General features: G+C 44.2%; 1 protein-coding gene across 7 annotated transcripts in view; it reads left to right on the top strand.

Moving 5' to 3' along the window:
• Positions 1-18,042, top strand: part of ntng1a (netrin g1a) — a 122,525-nt gene that overhangs the window by 2,627 nt on the left and 101,856 nt on the right. For all 7 annotated transcript variants that reach the window (XM_086190861.1, XM_086190860.1, XM_086190862.1 and 4 more), the window contains exon 2: positions 4,563-5,206. In XM_086190861.1, the coding sequence (XP_086046987.1) occupies positions 4,958-5,206 (249 nt within the window). In that variant the 5' untranslated portion in view covers positions 4,563-4,957. The remainder of the gene's footprint in view (positions 1-4,562; positions 5,207-18,042) is intronic.

The raw sequence follows: 18,042 nt of genomic DNA, 5'->3' as shown, positions 1-18,042 counted from the left end.
TAAACGCCGTCCATTTGCCACCAGTCGTCATTGTTTAAACATCACAAGCCAGTCGATTGATAGCGGCAACATTTTAAGAAGGTGGGCAAATGGAGGGGCTGACTTGAAGGCAAGCCCCGGGGATGCTTTATTGGTGTGCTCACTGTTCCACCGGAATGCTGGCTGTCATTTTTTTTTTCCCCACACAGGGCCATGCCCCACTCTCCATATGCTTATTCATGAGACCAGTGGCCCTATTGGCAGATTCTTAACCAGTGAGATTAGGGATTCTGGAAAGGCAGGAAGAGAAGTCTGGTGAGCAGAGCACAGAGAGCAGGCAGGAGGCTGTTTTTTTTCTGTAGCTGGGCCAGCTTCTATCTTTATCTATCTTTCATCTCTTGCTGACTGTCTGCCCTCCTGTCTTCCTGCCCTTCTCTCCTGTGCTCCTGCTTTCTCTTTTAGGAAGAGACTGGTGGAGAATATGAAGCAGGTAGAGGTAGAAAAGATGAAAGTAGGTAGAGGCAGGACAGATGCAGGGTCAGAAATTGCCCTTGAAAGTGTATAAAATGCGTGAAATTAAAAATGAAAAGAGGGAAAATAGCTCTGACATTGGTGGTAACTTTGTAATCATTCCAACTTACTCTGTACCGAGCCCGCCCTTTAGAGCCTAAGTGGACATTTTTTAAAATTGCAGCACATTTTCTTTTTTCTTCTCTTTTTTTTTTTCTTCGTCAGTGTGTTCAATAGTCAGGCAGGAGTTTAAGTCCTGCCCCCGAGGGCCACCATGAATGCCTCTTGGCCTGTTTTGAGCATTCGTGTCTTTTTGATCAGTGCAGGCTGGAGAAATTGAAATTGTTGGCACCTCACTGGAGGCAGCAGGATAGAGTCACCGATCTGTCAAAATAACACATGGTTAAAAATTGAAAATCGGAAGGTTGGGAGGGGTGGCACGGTGGTGCAGTGGTCAGCACTGTCCCCTCACAGCAAGAAGGTTCCAGGTTCCAGTCCCAGCTCCAGCACAGGATCTTTCTGTGTGAGTCTCCATGTTCTCCCTGTTCCTGTGTGGGTTCTCTCTGGTACTCCAGCTTCCTCCCACAGTCCAAAGACATCAAGAGGGGACGAGGCTGATTGATACTCTAAATTGACCGTAGGTGTGACTGTGAGTGTGAATGGTTGTCTGTCTCTATGTGTTGGTCCTGAGATGGACTGGTGACCTGTCCAGGGTGACCCCCCCCCCCCGAACCTTAACAGGATAAGTGTAAGAAAATGGATGGATGGATTTTTGTATCTTCAGTTTTCATGTCTATTTAAGCTGTATTTAAAATGTGTTTCTTTATAGTATCAAAAACAAACCTTTTTTTTTCCTTAATTTTCTCCACATTGTCAGTCCCATCCAGCAACCTCCCATTAAATGTTAATCACTCGATGTGTCCATTTCAATAATTCCAGTCCACGGAAAATGATGGGACTTCCTGTGAGCACGTCCTCTGCTGTCTTCTGACCTTAATCGATGATGGAGGAAGCAGCCTACCCCAAAATAACCATTTTCTCACTTAAAATGCACATCCACACTTCTCCCATCAGGTCCTCTGTGTGTGTGTGTGCGTGTGTGTGTGTGTACATACTCGTCTGTCTTACTCTATCTTTTTCTCACTCACATTCCCTCTCTCTCTCCTTGCCTCCTCGGGGCATCAGGGGGTTTTAAGCAGGGATTCATGAGAGGAGGGAACCGCTGATCGCTGACTTAGAATGACCCTGCATTTGTGATTTCCATTGCCTGTTATTGAAACTGTTGCCAGCGCTTGTTGTCTCATTACCTCTGACTTGAACCTTTCCTTTATCCAGAGGTTGCAGGTGTCACACTCTCTCTCTCATTCACACGCGCACACACACACACACACACACACACACACACACACACACACACACACACACACACACACACACACACACACACACAGAGTCACCTTCCGAGCAGCTCTTTAGTCTCCTCCTTAACATGGTAATATGATGTCTCTTAATGGGAACAGAGAAGTCAGTGCCAAGAGTTCCTCAGTATAATTGGCTGTTTCTTCACCTGCTGACATCTCCTCCATTGACATCCTTACGTTTTACATTTAATGCGCTTCATTTCTCTACCCTTTAACATTTTCCCTTTTGGTGTCCTACGACTGGAAATACCTGCTCTTTTTTTTGATACGGCTCTCACAATTTGAGATTCTCCTTTAGGGTGGTGTAAATTCGGACAACCATTAAAAGATTACTAATGATAGTTTATAAAACAGTACATGCAACAGAGGAAAATCTAATCTCATTGAGCCGTATGTGGGTTAAATTCTGCAATAATCAACTGCATGCAGCTACGCTGTGTCTAATTGATTACTGATGGCTGAAAAGTGCATCGGGTCGGCAAACTCACTCACTGACTCAGCTGAACGGTTAAACTGTACTTGATTGTCTCCCAGTTCGTCCCTCCCGCCTCCAACCATTGGCTCTGGTCTCCATCAGTCACCAATAGCCAGGCTTTTGTCTGAAGGCAGGACTGTGCTCTGTACTCTCCATACGTGCATGCCTTTGTGGGGGGCGACTCGTTCTCGCGTAAGACTTTTTTAAAGAAGATTTAAAAACAGTTCAAAACAAAACTCCTATCTAAATTAACGGTTTGAAATAAGCTAAAGGAACAATTTCAATAGAAAAAAGCAAGCAAACAAGTGAAGCTACAACCCAGAGCAGTTGTTGGCAGATATAAATGGATGCTCTGCAGCCAGGAAGTAAGTCACTCTGTGATATCGGGCAGTGGCACCACTTAAGAGATGACACTTGAAAGCAGCATGAGTCAGAGGATATTTATGACTTGGGGACCCACAGGATCGTATAGAATCCCGAATATCATGTTGTCTTTGGAGTGTCAGTACTCCTCACTGGTATGAGCTACAGCCATTCTGTTTCTTCCTCTTAAAATAGAGAAACAGCGATAATTGGATCCTCATTGTCCATTTTATCAATCTACATATGTCAGTAACTTTACATGTAACACATGCAGGTCTTTGACGGCCTATCATTGTCTCTGGTTATTGTGTTTGGATATTAATTGTCACCCAGTCATGTACGGAGTCAGATTTGTGAATCAGGCTCTCTCCTCGGCCCCAGTGGGTCCTAGCAGAGTCGTCACAGTCGTTTGTGTACCCAGTGGGAGTCACACAGGTTTCTTCTGTCCTCAAAGCAGAGCAGAGTCTAAGCTTATTGCAGTGAAAACACCCCAAGGCGTGCCAGCTGCCCCTGTGCGTATCATGTGAACATGCCTTGGAAGGAGAAGTAAAGACAATTGTTGTCCAAAAAAAAAAAAAAAGAAAAAAAGAAAATGACTGTGAAAATCCCCCAAAGCAAAAATCTAAGTTTCAAATATTTTCTATTATAAGCCATACAAATGAGCGCACATGCATAGGAGGAGTTTTTAATTTAATACACACATTTTCAGTGTAGTTATGAATGCAACAATGCAAAGGAATTTCAATTTCCATACGCTTATTATTGTTTTATTGAGATAACAAGATTTTGATTATTTCATTGTCTCGGGATGACCGACTAATTCACGTGGAATATGAAGCTCGTGTCCCAAGAGGACAGGGTAACTTAGTCATGATCACACATCCACAGCCATCTTCTCCGGATCATATCTGATCTGATTTGATCTTTTTGTCTCGTGATCAGGAGCGCCTCGCTCCTGGGACAGTTTGACGTGGTCAAACGGGGGCATGGGGAAGTGAGGCTTGAACCAGCAACCCTTCGATGGCTTGACGGACCCCTGCCACCGAGCCAAGCCACCCCTCGCTTCTTTTGCTCTTTAAATTTATTTTTTATTAAGCTTCATTATCTCTTCATCAGAAGTTAATTAATCCTTTATCAGGAGAAAAGGTCATAAAATAATGAATGCAGCCTTTTTGTTGTCTGGACTCATCAGCTGCAGACTTGGTCACTCACTGGGTCCTAGCTGCAGTTCTCTTCATGGTACAGCATGCTTCACTGTAGGGACGTGCTTTATGTCGTGATTTATTTCATTTTATTTGTCCAAAAACAAGATAATCTCTCATGTAGCACATTTACACTGAGCAGAGTAGTCACTAGCAATTAAGTGCAGTCAGAAATCTAGATGCTACTTGGCCTCGCTGCTCTGTGCAGATATTCAGTGTCTTCTTCGCGACAGACCAAGAATCGAATGATTGGATTGCACAACCAAATCCAAGTCGGCTCTAAAAATTCTAAATTGGATACAAAAACCAATAGTTTCTTCTTTTTATTTATCTCAGTGTTCTCTGTATCATTCCAGTTGGTGTGTGTGTGTGTGTGTGTGTGTGTGTGTGTGTGTGTGTGTGGGTGGTGAAAGCTCTCATTTTCCAATGATGGGCTCTGATTTTCTGTGTTCAGATACTCAACAAGCATGACTCCCTCTTGCACCCATCCAACTTTTTCTTCACTTATAGACTTTTCACACACATCGTGGTGCCAGCTATTGTTCTTTCACTTCCTTTCCCATACTGGAGGAATATATTCACCCTCCTTTCTCTCTGTGTCATTCCCCGCAGCGCCAGATCGCCGTGCAGGACGAGGACAATGATTGACAGCCAAGCGTGCTGAGGAGACCCGTCACTCATCCCGCTATCAACGTGTCAGAGGACTATCTCCCTCTCCCCCCTCTGCCTCCTCCTCCTCCTCCTCCCTCCATCCCTCCATCCTCTCTTCTTATCTTCTCTATGGGCTGGTAACCTCAGCTATCCGCTCCTCCAGAAACCAGAAAGAGGCCATAAAATAGAACAAGGCAGTTCTAAACTGTCTTCCACTTGACTGAAGGGAGTCTGGCATGTCTCCTCACTCCAGTTGAATGAGTTGTTTTCAGAGGAAGTAGAAGAGGGACCCCTTGTTTATAAGCCTTCATAAGGAGATACAGCTCTGAGAGGAGGGGGCCGCAAGAGGACCAGTCATGCGTTTTTATTTTGCGTTGATGCTGCAGGCGCTCTGGACGGGTGTTTGCCAGGCGGCCATGCAGCATTACCCCGCGGCATGGGGCCACTATGACGTGTGCAAGTCCCAGGTTTACTCTGATGAAGGCCTTACCTGGGATTACATGGCCTGCCAGCCGGAGGCAGCAGACATGACCCAGTACCTGAAGGTGACTCTTGATCCACCTAACATCACCTGCGGAGACCCTCCAGAGACATACTGCGCCTTGGTGAGTACATGCTACATATCCTGACATGCAAGACCGTAAATCCAGCCTTTAGATAAACCAGGCAGGCTTGTTCTGAATTAAGAGAGGTGACAGACACCTTCTCCGCTGATGTCACAATCTGCTGCTTCTTGGTGTTCACAGCAAACACTGCCAGATGTGTGGTTGATGCTGCTTACTTTCGGAAGGCATGTGATGTGACTAAAGGCATGAGAACACACCTGCTCACATCACTCCAAAACACGCATCAGCTGCCTCAGTTTAGCTCGGATTTCAAAGCGAAAGGAACACAGCTTTGCGCTCATTTTGAGAGTAGATGAGGTTTCGAGGGTTCATCTCCACCTGTGTTTGTTCGTTGCTTTGGGGTTTTTCACTCACAACACAAAGTAACACCAAAAAAAAAATCTGAGAAATGTTAGTCCACATTGTCAGGTTTTCCCTCCAATAGTCTTTATCTGTAGAATCTAACGACACTTGTCTTTTTTTTTTATTTTAAGCATGCTTGCCTTTCTTTGAGAACGTCTTTCAGATCACGGTGATCATCTTTGAGATAACAAAAAGGCCAGAATACCTCTTTTGTCTGTTCATTCACAACAACGTTCCTTACTCCTCCGAATGGCTCCTTCACTTTGCCCTCCAGGCAAACTAGAACCTCTCTGTGAAGAAGATTTCAGAATCTAGCAGCAGTCCAAATGATCGTGAAAGCACGGAGTCCCAACATGTGTCTCTAACACTCGTCTTTTCAGGCAGCTTTTCAGAATATGAAACTAGTAAGGTTCGTTTGCCTGTTTGCTTTAAATTCATACTGCTAAGAGCTGTTGAATCAGTTGAGATTTGCCCTTTGCATTGTCGCATGTTAGGGCTGCCTGGACGCTGCTGTGACTCAGACCAGATATTACTCATTCATTTATTTGTTTATTCATTCACTCGTTAAACTTAAAAAAACAAAGGTTTGTAGAACTGTCTGAATCTGACCTCCAGCAACCTTTGTAACTGGGTGACGTTGAATCGGAAATCAGCGGCGACTGTAACGCACCCTTTTCTGCCTCTTTTATTTATTTTAAATCCATCTCCCTTTTGAATGAATACTCATGTTAATTAATTCAACAGTTTGCCGTGCGTGTATTGTAGATTATTTTTCACTTGTTATCGTTTACATTTCTCGCAAGAAATATAAAGTAGGATTTTCTACTTTTTCGAACCGGCCGAGTTACTTCATAACTGAAATATCAACTTTTTCATATCGAGCCATATGTGCTTTGTTTCGATTAAACAGCCATAGATAGTTATTAATTTCTCTGTTTGCAGTGAAAGGCCTTAAGACTGAAATAATGGTGCCAATATTTTGAAGTCATACCGCCTGTCATCCACCGTTCACGTGTGGGAACTCCAGCCCCGTTCTCTCTCCTCCTCACGCTGCATTTGTGCCACTTCAAGATTAGATTTACTTTTAGATTTACTAAGTTTACTTTCAGACGTGGACTGAAACTTGTCTTCTGACTGCAGTTTTCCCGTGGATTGATGTTGACATCTGTGTCTCTGCCCTTTACAATGTGTTGATCTGATGTATTTTTCTGGTCCCACTCAGATGGTGTGGATTTATAGTCCTGCTAGTGGTTATTTAATCTGTTTCACTAAAGCCTGGAATATCACAGCAGCATGACGACACTGAATTTGTTCACTGTGGACATGGTCGGCTCGTTGCCGCTTGTATCGTGACATGTGATGCGTATTACCCACACGGTAAAAATAGGATTCCATAAAGTTCTCTATGTTGACGTGGGTTGAAACAGCGATCCAGGAGCATCCCTGTCGATGAATACCACAATGAAAACATGACTTAAAGGTGAAGCAGTGAGGATGGTTGATTGGCGTGTGCTCTGAAGATCTCGGCGGCGCTGTTGATTCTGCAAATTACATGGCAATCATGAAAATCACAAATTCCTGGTGGAGCTGAAAATAAAATGAGCAAAAGATGCATATTAGGTCAAGTATTTAATTAGCAAACCACCCTCCTCCTTATTTTGGGTCCTTTTCACTTTGAAGCTCGCAGCTGGTCGCCCCAGAACACTAAATGATGAATCAATTTTTGAGCCGTTGTGTGTTAGCAAGTCATCAAAGATTCTCTCAGAACAAACGCACATGCCTCAACAGCTTCAAGTGCTCTTTAGATAAATAGTGAGATGTTCCAGGAAAAGTAGTAACTTGAGGACTATAAATAGACATTTGCCATCAGCAAAAAGTCAGCTGAGAGAGAAGAGACAGGAGCTGAGAGGGATTAACAAAACACGGATGACAGAGACAGTGAGCAAATGATCAAGAGATACATAAGAACGAGGGGAGATGGGGGAGTCGGATACTCGGAGGAGTGTGTGCAAAGCATACGGTGACTGAAGAACTGATATCTCCTGCGTGGGGCAGGATGGGGACTCTGAAATGTGAATAATTCAACATGTTTTGTAGCTAATGTGTTTTATTCATAGGACACATTATTCAGCCCGACATCTCTCAGGCACTTTTGAGAAATGCTGACTCCTGTCATTGGCTTGCTCCAAGGTTGGTGAGGGAAAGGTGACGTTATGTGGGAGGTCATCATCAAAATGGGGTCATCCTCCTCCTCCTGTTGGGTAGCCTCTCGACCTACGATTGATCCACATATTCACTTTTGCGGAGGCTGTTTTGTGGAGAAACACGTCCTGGATGAACAGCGGTCATCTGTTTCTGATGATGCCTCAGGAGAGTTGTTCTATTTCGGGACAAACAGAGTATATTATTATCATCAGCAGACGTGTAACGGTTTGATCATCACTTATTGAATTAGTGGGAGTTTTCTCCATGCCATTGCCCTCACGTCTCTGGCAGTCAATGTGACAGGAGTGCTTCAGTTAAGCAGGCAGCAGTTCGCTCCCACTTAACCATTTCCTCTCTCTCTCTCTCTCTCTACAACTGTACTCACTCCACTCATCAAAAATCACACAAACATCTGAGAAATATGAGCCCCGCCGCTTACCATAGAGTCCAATTCTCTGCAAGAGGTTAATGTGTGCCCCAGGCAGTAACATGGCTCCCAATCAACATCTGAACAATTATCATTGATATCCCAGCCACTCTGACTGCCAATAAACTGCTGCAACGCTAATAGTGGTTTTGTATCGTAAGTGAGATCGTTGCAGATTCGGGGCAATTATCATTAGACAGCGTTATCGGAGAGTTTCATCTCTGTGGTAATTGATTTTGCGCTCATAAGAGACTGGTATATTTTCAAGTCTTCTGTCTGCTTCCTGGAGTGTTGAAGGTAACAGACACCAGAACCTGAAGAGAGGAGGGGGAGAGACAGAGAGAGAGACAAAGATGCAGCCGCCTGCTCACGGGTGTGGCGCTTATGAGCATGGTTATCTCAGGTTGCGGCCTTCATCCCAGGGTCACAGATAAAGGAAACAGCATCACACACATGTCCGTGCACACACACACACACACACACACACACACACACACACACACACACACACACACACACACACACACACACACAGTCTCTCTCTCTCTCTCTCTCCCCAGACTTATTCTGCTTCCAGCCCAGTGACCTTTTCGATAGCAATAAGCTGGCATTCACTGAACTCTGATACACAAATCTACCATATGAGATTTCACTCTCCCCTCCAGTTAGACTCTGACTGGCCTTTAAAAACAGTGACAGGTCGCACTGCCCCAACTGGCTGATGAATGATTTTTTGCAGCATTCAGGAGAAGCTTGGATTCAGATCAAATCCGCGTATCAGTACAGAAGAAGCTAATTACTTGATTATTTTGTCCAACCAGGATGTTGGTATGAGAGTTCCTCCATGATAACACTGATGTTTCTGGATTGTGAGGAGTCTTGGTCGCATTCATATGAAACTGGAGGTCCGACCAATGTTGAATTTGACGCGCACATGGAGACCCAAACAGGAACTATTTGAATTCGGCGCACTTCAAACATGCGATATGTTTTATACAAATACACTTTTAACTTAAGGCTGCACGGTGGTGTAGTGGTCAGCACTGTCGCCTCACAGCAAGAAGGTTCCGGGTTCGAGTCCCTACCGTAGGAGTGAATGGTTGTCTGTCTCTATGTTGGCCGTGTGATGGACTGGCGACCGGTCCAGGGTGAACCCCGCCTCTCGCCCATAGCCGCTGGGATAGGCTCCCCCCCCCCCCCCCCCCCGCAAGCCTTAACAGGAATAAGTGGAAGAAAATGGATGGATGGATGGACACTTTGAACTTTGTGAGTCCTGAGCTTCCAGGCTGCGACTTGAGTGACTCCATCATGGAGGGAGAAAGCAAAGACAGGGGTAGACGCACCTAAAAACAACGCAGTGAAAACAGATCAACTACCAAGTGAACAAGTGAGGGAGCAAATACTTCCATGGCCTGTACAAAACCATTTGGTTTCTTGTGCTTTGAGACTGTGGTAAGGGTAAAGCACCACTAGAAACAAAGCACCTGCCTCCAAACATTTAACCATACCCTCTCAAATCCCACGTAAAGGAAACAGAACCAATCTAGCAGCTCAATATCATCCACAGTCCACATTTGCATGCTTATTATTTAATTTTTCAAGGCAGCCCTCGATTACTTGGAATACGAATATCATCCCTACATAATAATATGTCAGCTTTAGTTGTTGGTGTACGGTATATGCTAATTCACATCAATTGGGTTAATTATTTAGGGGTTAAAGTAGCCGCTGGAGGCGAAGCAAGTTCCCATTACAAACAGGCGTGATTTCAACGTGCACTGACTGACTACACTCGTTTCACTAAATGGAAACGTGTAAATTTAAATGTGCTGGTTAGCATAGGTAGAATAGAAGATCAGTAGTTGTGTTTTCTAAATAGCTACCATACATAGAGGTAATCTCAAGGGAGATATGATTGTTTACTTCACTCTGGTGCAAAGATTTGAAATTAAAACTGGGGGGGGGGGGGGGGGGGATCCACTCAGTTGCTCATACCACTCCTCGACTCACCTTATCAGTATGACCTTGCATGTGTCGGTTCCTCTTTGATGCACATGGCATTAAACATAAAAGACGATGCATTTGAGGTGTAACTCCATAATTTATGCTACATTTGAAAACCATGCCGGTGTGTGTGTGTGTGTGTGTGTGTGTGTGTGTGTGTGTGTGTGTGTGTGTGTGTGTGTGTGTGTGCATGTCTTCATGCTTTTGCGCGGTGGTGCGGCATGTCTCTGTTTGTGCCATCTATTTACGACGAAGACACTCTGATGAATGCTGAAACCCGAGTCCCGGCAGACCGGTGCAGTTTAGCGCTAATCAAATCTGAACGAAGCATTGAAAGGGATTATTATTACAAAGGTGTTCCTTTTCTCCATTCTCGCTCCGATGAGGGGTCATGTAAGCTGTGCCATGATAAGAGAGGGGAATGTACAAAATGCTGTAATTATTCTCTGGAGATAAAGAGAAAAGTAATACTGATTTAAAAAGTGCGTGACACTTTTGTCCACACAAGACAGCGTGGCGTATTTACCCCATTTGTCATGTTTACAAGTTTGGCTATGTGATTGGTCACGAATGCTGTACGGGACAAGTCATCGCCAAGTGAAAGAAGCGTGAAACTAAAATGAGTGAGTGAAATTCCATCAGAATTAGCAAACATAACTACGCATTTGTGGCTGTACATAAGTTTTGAATATGGCTTATTTGATAATATCATATTTGAATATCACTACTTTCAAGCCTGCTTGTTTTGGCTCAACTCGCCCCACACCTGCACATGTAGAATGTTCAGTGCAGATCTAACAGGTTGAACGAGAGAGTGCAACTCTCAGAGGCCGAACGCACTTTTAGCAATCAGGTAACTTAATAAATTCAAATTAGGCGCTGATTGCATTTATTGAGGCCTTACACTTCTCTTCCAAGCAAACAGATAGTATGAGAGAAATAGGATCTCTCTGACTAGTTCCTGTCAACACACGCACAGCAGCATTCTGGATCAACTCTGGAGGGTCTGTAGCGATGATTGAAGCCACCTGATAATAAGATATTGCAATTATGCAGCATGTAAATCACAATTGCACCCACAGGAAGTGCCTGACTTTTGCAATGTTGTGTAGAGAGAATGCAGTCATTGTTCTTCTAAGTAGATATATCAAAAATAACTCAAGGGTTCTCATGGCGGTGCTACATTCGCTGTGTTATTAGATCACGTGTTCCCAGTTCAACATGCTGAAACGCTAATCGCTCCCGATGGCCCTGCGAAGGACTGGCGACCCGTCCACCAGCGTGAGCCCCGCCTCTCGATGGGGATATGCTCCAGCCCATCCGCGATGAATAGGCGGTATAGAAAATGGATGGATGGTTGGAGGGTGTTCCCAGTGTCAGTTCAGTACGGTTCAGTTCCAGTTCACCTCGGTTCATTATTTTTTTACTTAAATAACAGAGTTGAAAGTCATCGGGGTCTTGAGGCCCACATGACATTTACAAAGGTGACTGATTTCATCTTGGTTCACTGATAAATACAACAGGTGTCTTCTGCTTAACAGTGAACGTTTACTCGGTCTTCCCATAACAGGTGGCACATAAAAGGTGAATAAAATTGATCCAATCACTGACTAGACTGACAAACGTGGGTGTGCTTGGAGCTCCTTTCATTTACGAACTGTCATTACAGGAGCGTAGATGAAATGCATGCTCAAGTTTTGAATGAGACCTCATAGAAGCCTCAGCAAGGCCCTCCAGATGTCTTTCGGTCATTAAATGCAAGTGGGGTTCGCCGTACATTCCCATTTTGACGTCTTGATAAAAGGTTTTGAGTTTTAACCTCTCCATATTCCATCTACCCACTCTTTTGTACTGCGCTGACTCTCAACAGACTCCATGCTTACTTCTCCTTGACGAACAAGAGCACTGTCAGTGACGATACGTCTTGTTTTCTACTGTACACTCTATCAATGCACAGTTTAGACGAGGATGCGAGGGAGAGAAACGAGACGACTGTGTTCTGTGGCGGGCTGTATTGTTTTAATGTCATTCAGTTGGGTTTGTTTATTTATTTATTTTTATTTTTTTTTTGAGGGCGTGGGATTGTTTTCGCAATCCAATCACAAAGGAAGCTTTTCAGACTTGCTGATTGACTTCAAAGAAGGTCAGATTCCAGAAATGTTGCAGCAATTAACCAGCCTTGAAAAACTAATTACACAGTCGATAGAACCATTCAACTTCAGAGGGTAAAGACAACTTGTCCCATTTTGTGTATCCTCTTTCATCTTTGCCCGAGTAAACCAAATCAAAGTTGTTGTTTTTTTTTAATTTGTGACAGAGGAAGAGGATATGCACCAAAACAAAATATTACAATATTAAACTATTTCAGCACAATGTGTGTTGAATTGTGATTGTTATCTGCAGCACTGAACAAAGCCTTGAAGATGTAATTTCTGTATAATTCAACAACAAGCAAAGTGTGAGAGAACTGACATAAGTTTTTGCACGTCATCTTAATAATTGCAGAAGTCTTCCATCCGTCCATCCATCCATCCATCCATCCATCCATGTTCCTGTGTGGGTTCTCTCTGGTACTCCAGCTTCCTCCACAGTCCAAAGACATCAAGAGGGGACGAGGCTGACTGATACTCTAAATTGACTGTAGGTGTAACTGTGAGTGTGAATGGTTGTCTGTCTCTATGTGTTGATGGACTGGTGACCTGTCCAGGGTGAACCCCGCCTCTCGCCTGAAGGCTGCTGGGATAGGCTCCACCCCCCGCAACCCTCAACAGGATAAGAGGAAGAAAATGGATGGATGGACTACAATTTGAATTTAATTATCCTCCAAGTGATCTGGATTCCCTGAATCTACTCACACACACTCGTTCTTAGAATGCACTCCACACACTTCTTGCGTTCTTCCTCCCCATGTTACGTGAACCACGGGAACTTTCATTTTGTAGCTGTATATATTCAGCTGAAGCTCTGGTGCCATGAGGATGGGTCTGTCAGAGCACAGACCAGGCAAGGTAGACTCCATCTGTCTCACCAGTGTGAAGGTTATACACACCAAGGTCACGGGAGGATCTCATCATCTTATGATCACTATTCTCTGCAATAAACATTGCATGAGCATGGAGCATTCCCTGCATTCCCTTGTTCAAAGACGTTTTCCAGCTCCAACATGTAGCAGGCAAAACTCAAGAGAAGTCCATTACACAAGGGTTGGCCGACTTTCCAGTACGTGTTGTTTTAACCTTTTGTCGTCCGTTGTCTGACTGAAACTAAATCAGGGCACATCTGACTCGGAATCCTGGACCAAATTTCATCTATGCGAGACCTTGAAGGCAGGCTAAGAGTTTTATTATAACTGGATGTCTTACATTTTTAATGTCAAGACTTCCTCTCCGAAGAACCGTATCTTTATGAATGCAAAAAATTCTCCAACGAGCGTTGGGATAAAATAAACAAATCCATTTCTTACTGTCCAGCGTGTGGCGTGTTAGCCTGTCAAATGTGATGACGTGAATTTAACAGTTCCACTCTACTCAAAACTGGACACTGGTCCTCCACTGCCCACCTGTTACTGTGATAGGACAACCAATGAATGAGCAAAGACACGCCGAATTGGACTTTGAACGAGAACGATAGGCTGCTCACTCTGAGCGACACCGCACGATGGATCAACCTTTCTTTTAGATTAGGACGTAAAAAGAACATGGCAGTCACTTTTCTATCATATACTGAGCTGGATAATTGACGACGACGTCCGATCATTTGCCACTCATTGCTGTCCCCGGTAGCTAAAAGCTAACGATCGCTGCCGTAAACCGACCGACACTTCACGGCGTCTCTGCCAGGTGAGCGCGTGTGATTTGTTGGCAACTTGATGACGAGAGCTGCTGTTTCTTTCCCTCTCACTCTCCCTCCTCAGTTTGTTTGTTTTTTTTTGAATGAGAGTGTGTGGTTGTTTTTTGGACGAGGTTAACTTTTTCCTTGAGTGAAGGGAATTAATTTTTCTCCTTCTGGATTACCTTCATTTTTTTTTTTGTTGGATTAGATTGAATACCTTTTTTTTTGGGATTATTAATATTGACTGAGCCCTCCTCCAGGATAACCGCTGCTTCCAGCGGTGTTTTGCGATGACGACTGGTCAGTTTGACGACCTGCTAGCTAGGATCGGTGACAGGATTTCACAAATGGACACCAACTTATCCAACCGGTTCTTGTAATTTTGACATGTAGTGTCATAGCAACGGGTTCCCACGTACAGCCACAATCAACTTGTCCACCATCTTGTGACACGGTCAGCTGTGACGTTGGGACAACCTCAACGCTGATTGGCTGTCGTAATGGCAAAGTTGAATATTTCCAACTTTCGCGAATGGCGAAATTTCGCGTCGTGAATTCGCCTCATTCGCGCCGCCCGAATGAAAATTCGTGTCATTCGTGCGTTTGCGTAGACTTTGTATGGAAACTGTTTGCGCGAATGTGTTTTTTTTTTTGTTTTTTTTTTAAGTTTCATCACATTCTATCTTTTTGTAAACAACAAAAGTTGTACATGCAAAACTGACACTGGGGTCTTAAAGTCTCATGCTGTAACTTACAAGCCTAGAGCCACATCTGACCGTGGGGACTTGACAAAGAGAGACCAAGCATGTTCATGATTGTCTCATGTGTCCCTGCGCTTGTGTCCACTGACTGTTCGCTATTGTCCTGCCTCAGTAGCCTTTAGCAATTTGCCTGTAAAACTCAGCGTGGCGTGAGTGACGCTTGGGATCTCTCCACGCTGTGTGATGGGACTGTGATAATTAGCCTCTGGTCGGATGTGAGCTGCCATATTGGATGGTTGACAACTTGACCATCTACATTTATAACCAAGCATTACTTGAGCTACTGTGTGTTACTTTTCTACATTGTAAATCTGAGTTTCGAGTAAAAGCACAGGGTCTGTCCAGAACGTGTGTGTGTGTGTGTGTGTGTGTGTGTGTGTGTGTGTGTGTGTGTGTGTGTGTGCAGAGGAATGAGCGCGACAGTTGGTATCACTGGAGTAATTAGAAGAGTTACAACGACCGTGTTTGTTGTGCACATTGTTTACTTCACGTGTGCATCACCGTGAAATGCAAGGCCTCTTTCCTTCTCTCCTTGTGAACACTGAGGTGCTCGAGACAGTAGAAGTCACACAATCTCCACATCAACAAATGTATTTGTACTGCAGGGTGTTGGCTTAAACCCATGTGTGACAGGAATGCACATCTCAAGTGTATTTGGGGTGTAACATTAGCTAGTGTTCTGTTCTTTATTGTCCTTGGGATAATGACATGCAACTAGAAGGCACTCATGGAGTGCCTACCACCTCCAAGGACGCTCCCTTGATAAATTCCAACAGGTTCATTATTAAAAGCTATTCATGTGTTTTCTTTCCAACTTCCAAAAATAGATAGACTGGATTGCAGGTCCACAGTATGATCAACATTATTTCCAGACGCTGAAACTCCATCCATCCATTTACTGCCGCTTATCCTGTTAAGGGTCGCGGGGCTGGAGCCTATCCCAGCGTCTACGGGCGAGAGGTGGGGTTCACCCTGGACAGCCTCGTCCCCTCTTGATGTCTTTGGACTGTGGGAGGAAGCTGGAGTACCAGAGAGAACCCACACAGGAACAGGGAGAACATGCAGACTCCACACAGAAAGAGCCTGTGCTGGAGCTGGGACTTGAACCTGGAACCTTCTTGCTGTGAGGCAACAGTGCTGACCGCTGCACCACCGTGCTCTCCAAGCTGAAACTCTTTTCTTTAAAACATTTCACCTTTACTCAAGGAATTTGCTCAACATTTGCCTCTTACAAGGCCCTAAAAATAGACCCCTGATACCCAACAACTGCCTCATACAATCATAAGAAAACCAAAATCTTCAATTCAGTCAAGATAACTTCTGAAAGTTAACACATGCTCTGTGTAAAAGGACATATTTTTGAGAAAATTTCAGCAAAATATGTGTTTGTTAGCGGGGCATCTTGAAAACTATCAAACCAGCAAACAGATGCGGACCAGGGATCACATTCCCTCCTTGGCTTTGATAGAAAATTTCACCCTCTCGGATGGAGTTTTTGCTTGAATCGGGCACTTCTTTCTGTAATAGTTTTTTGTTGTTGAATTTCTATTCAAGAAACGTTTTCTTGAAAGAAAAATATCTGCTCAGGTCGTCAAATACTGACGTACGACCGTGACTTCCGACGTCCGATGGTGATTCAGAGCGCATCTCACCACTCCTCCTCTGCCATCATAAGTCACCGTCGACAGTTTTCACCATCGCGGTGCACAATGTACAGTACATCACTGCGTCGCGTCACGGTTTGTATACAAATGGAAATAAAGTACAAGAGGAAATGTTTCCTACCAGGGAAAGAAAGTTTCAAACAGGAAAGTTAAAGAAAAGTTGGTGTACCCAGACAACATCAGGTGTTTGTCTACAACATTGTGTGCGAGCGTGTGACTCGTCTATCTGGGCTCCGTCAAGGCGTTCAGCGTTGCCTCAGCGTTTACTCTGCCATAACAAGATAACAGGGGGCCTCCTCCACTCCAGCTTTCCACCGTCTCTGTTGACTTTTCTTTTTTTTTTCTGTCAAAGTTTGAAGGAACAACATCTATTCCTTTGCCATAAACTTTGGAGAGGCAAGCTGACGAATGGGTAAATGTTGTGTTGTTTTTAAAAAAAAAATTCTATTTAGAAGTGAAACTCTATCTGAGTCTGTGACCGCGCTACTTTTAAAAGTGTTCCAATGCCCGTTTGACAATCAGGTCCGCAAAAGAACGGCTAAACGTTTCGTTTTAGACAAACAAAATCATTATTTCAGCTTTAGTTCCCCGGTACAGTGATGATGAATTCCCGTAAAATTACTATTGAATGTGAGTCAAGTATGGAATTATCTGTCACAGCTCAGATTTAGTCTGTGAATATCTGAAAGGCTCTCGCTCTCGACTACAAGTCACCCAGAAATACCACGTTGTCTCACTGTTAAATGTTCTCTCGCCTCATTGGATCTGAGGACCTACGTATAATTTGAGCCAACCATGTGGACCTTCACACTCTGATATCTAGGATGTGAGGGCTTACTTTCTCCCGTGTGTGTGTTGTTTGTTTTTTTTCTTTCCTCCTCTTTGCTTTCATTACACTGAGGGCTCTAAATCCCTCTTGGTGTAATGGGAGCTTTTGTTGCATTTCACAGTTCATCACTCAAGAAAAATTACAGTATGGAAACCCCCCCCCCCCCTTCTCATTCATCCCGCTGTAGTCGTCACTCCCCTTCCACGTGCATGAGGCTCAGCGATGATGCTACGGTAGGGGGTTGCTGTAGAGACGGAGTGATATAATTCTTACTTGATCCTCTGGGGTGGATTTCCCCTGTAAGTTTCCTCACTTTTTGGGATTATGAAAAGAAATCGCACATACAAGCCAAATCTTGTGATTCCGTTTATTGGAGTTTTTTGAATGTTAATAGCAGCAAATAAGGGGGAGGCTCCCGACTGTAGCGGGTGATCTGATTTCAGGGGGTCAGCTACTCCCACAGCAGAGCCAGACGTTCAACCTCCTCTATCCAGCGTTTCAACCAATTCACTCCTTTATAAAGGACGGGAGCCTCGTGTGTTTGTGTACGCGTTTCTACTTTTGTGTGTATCTACATCCACACCACAAGCTTTTGTGAATTCTGAAACGCCGCTGCTGTTTTAGATGACGGTTCACATCTATTTTAGGATGTAACTGCAGGAGGAGCTGCCGCGATGCAGGGAAAGCGAGGATTCACGAGGATACAACATGACGAGAACTGAATCAGGTTATTTTCATAGGTTACGCTGCCA

Source organism: Aulostomus chinensis, chromosome 21, assembly GCF_037954235.1.
Source record: "Aulostomus chinensis isolate RoL2024-O1b breed Wild chromosome 21, RoL_Achi_v1.0, whole genome shotgun sequence".
Classification (NCBI taxonomy): domain Eukaryota; kingdom Metazoa; phylum Chordata; class Actinopteri; order Syngnathiformes; family Aulostomidae; genus Aulostomus; species Aulostomus chinensis.
Note: the sequence above shows the minus strand (reverse complement) of the source record. Positions and strands in the feature narration are given on the sequence as shown.